At 37.3% G+C, this 892-nt stretch overlaps 1 protein-coding gene across 1 annotated transcript in view; it reads right to left on the bottom strand.

Moving 5' to 3' along the window:
* Positions 1–683, bottom strand: part of LOC117181807 — a 4,173-nt gene extending 3,490 nt beyond the window's left edge. Inside the window, exon 1 of the mRNA XM_033374777.1 lies at positions 475–683. Within this exon, the coding sequence (XP_033230668.1) occupies positions 475–492 (18 nt within the window). The 5' untranslated portion in view covers positions 493–683. The remainder of the gene's footprint in view (positions 1–474) is intronic.
* Positions 684–892: the final 209 nt, after the last annotated feature.

Here is an 892-nt window from a genome sequence, read left to right on the forward strand (position 1 = left end):
TTAAGTATAAGAAAATGACACACTATCGAAAAACTGTTCGGCCATTTTCAAAATTTGAAAATATAAACTATTTTTTTCGCTTACACTTGCAAGCCTAAAAAAATTATTCAAACACAAATATCGAGTAATAAATTAAAATATCCTGAATCTCCAAACATGAATAAATTTTGTGCCGATCGTGTAATTTTTCATTTACACGACGTTTAATATCCCTTCTCGAGAATTCCACGATGAAGAATATAGTCATTATCCAAGACTGATCAGCAGCGTTTTCAAAAAGCAATAATAATTTAACTTTAAAATCATGTATATCGCGAAACACACTGAAATTCACTTGTCACCCTTATCACAGTAATCACACTTTCCCTGCTAATCAATTCACCACAAATTTGATAGTCCTTTGCCGAGTAATAGATTTTATGTCACATTCCTCTCGCAGAAAAAGTGAAACTCATTGAAAAACGCGGTACGTACCATGATAGAGTTGTGCATTGTGAATTGATGATTGATTTTCTTTTTTGGTGATGCGTCCGTATTTTCGCTGAATCGTACGCGCGAGCGCACGTGATATTATACGTGTGTGCGTAAATGCACGCGCTCGCGTGTGTACAAAAATAAGTACGTTTATATTTTTTCGGTATGTGTGTAGACAGCGAGGCCAGAGTACCAACAGATTCTGGAATCGAGGGCCTGATATACCTTAGGAGGCCCCCTCCTTTACTTACCCCCTTACTTACTTCGTAAGACTTTCACTATCCAGTATCCACCTCGACTTCCACAATCTACCCGTTAGCTGCATACGCTATCATGGCTCGTTATAAATGCAGTGAACTTCCAAAATGCCGCCCACTGCACTAGTTGATCAATTTCTCTCACTTAAGAAATTTAATTT

The sequence above is a fragment of the Belonocnema kinseyi genome, chromosome 10 (genome assembly GCF_010883055.1).
Source record: "Belonocnema kinseyi isolate 2016_QV_RU_SX_M_011 chromosome 10, B_treatae_v1, whole genome shotgun sequence".
Classification (NCBI taxonomy): domain Eukaryota; kingdom Metazoa; phylum Arthropoda; class Insecta; order Hymenoptera; family Cynipidae; genus Belonocnema; species Belonocnema kinseyi.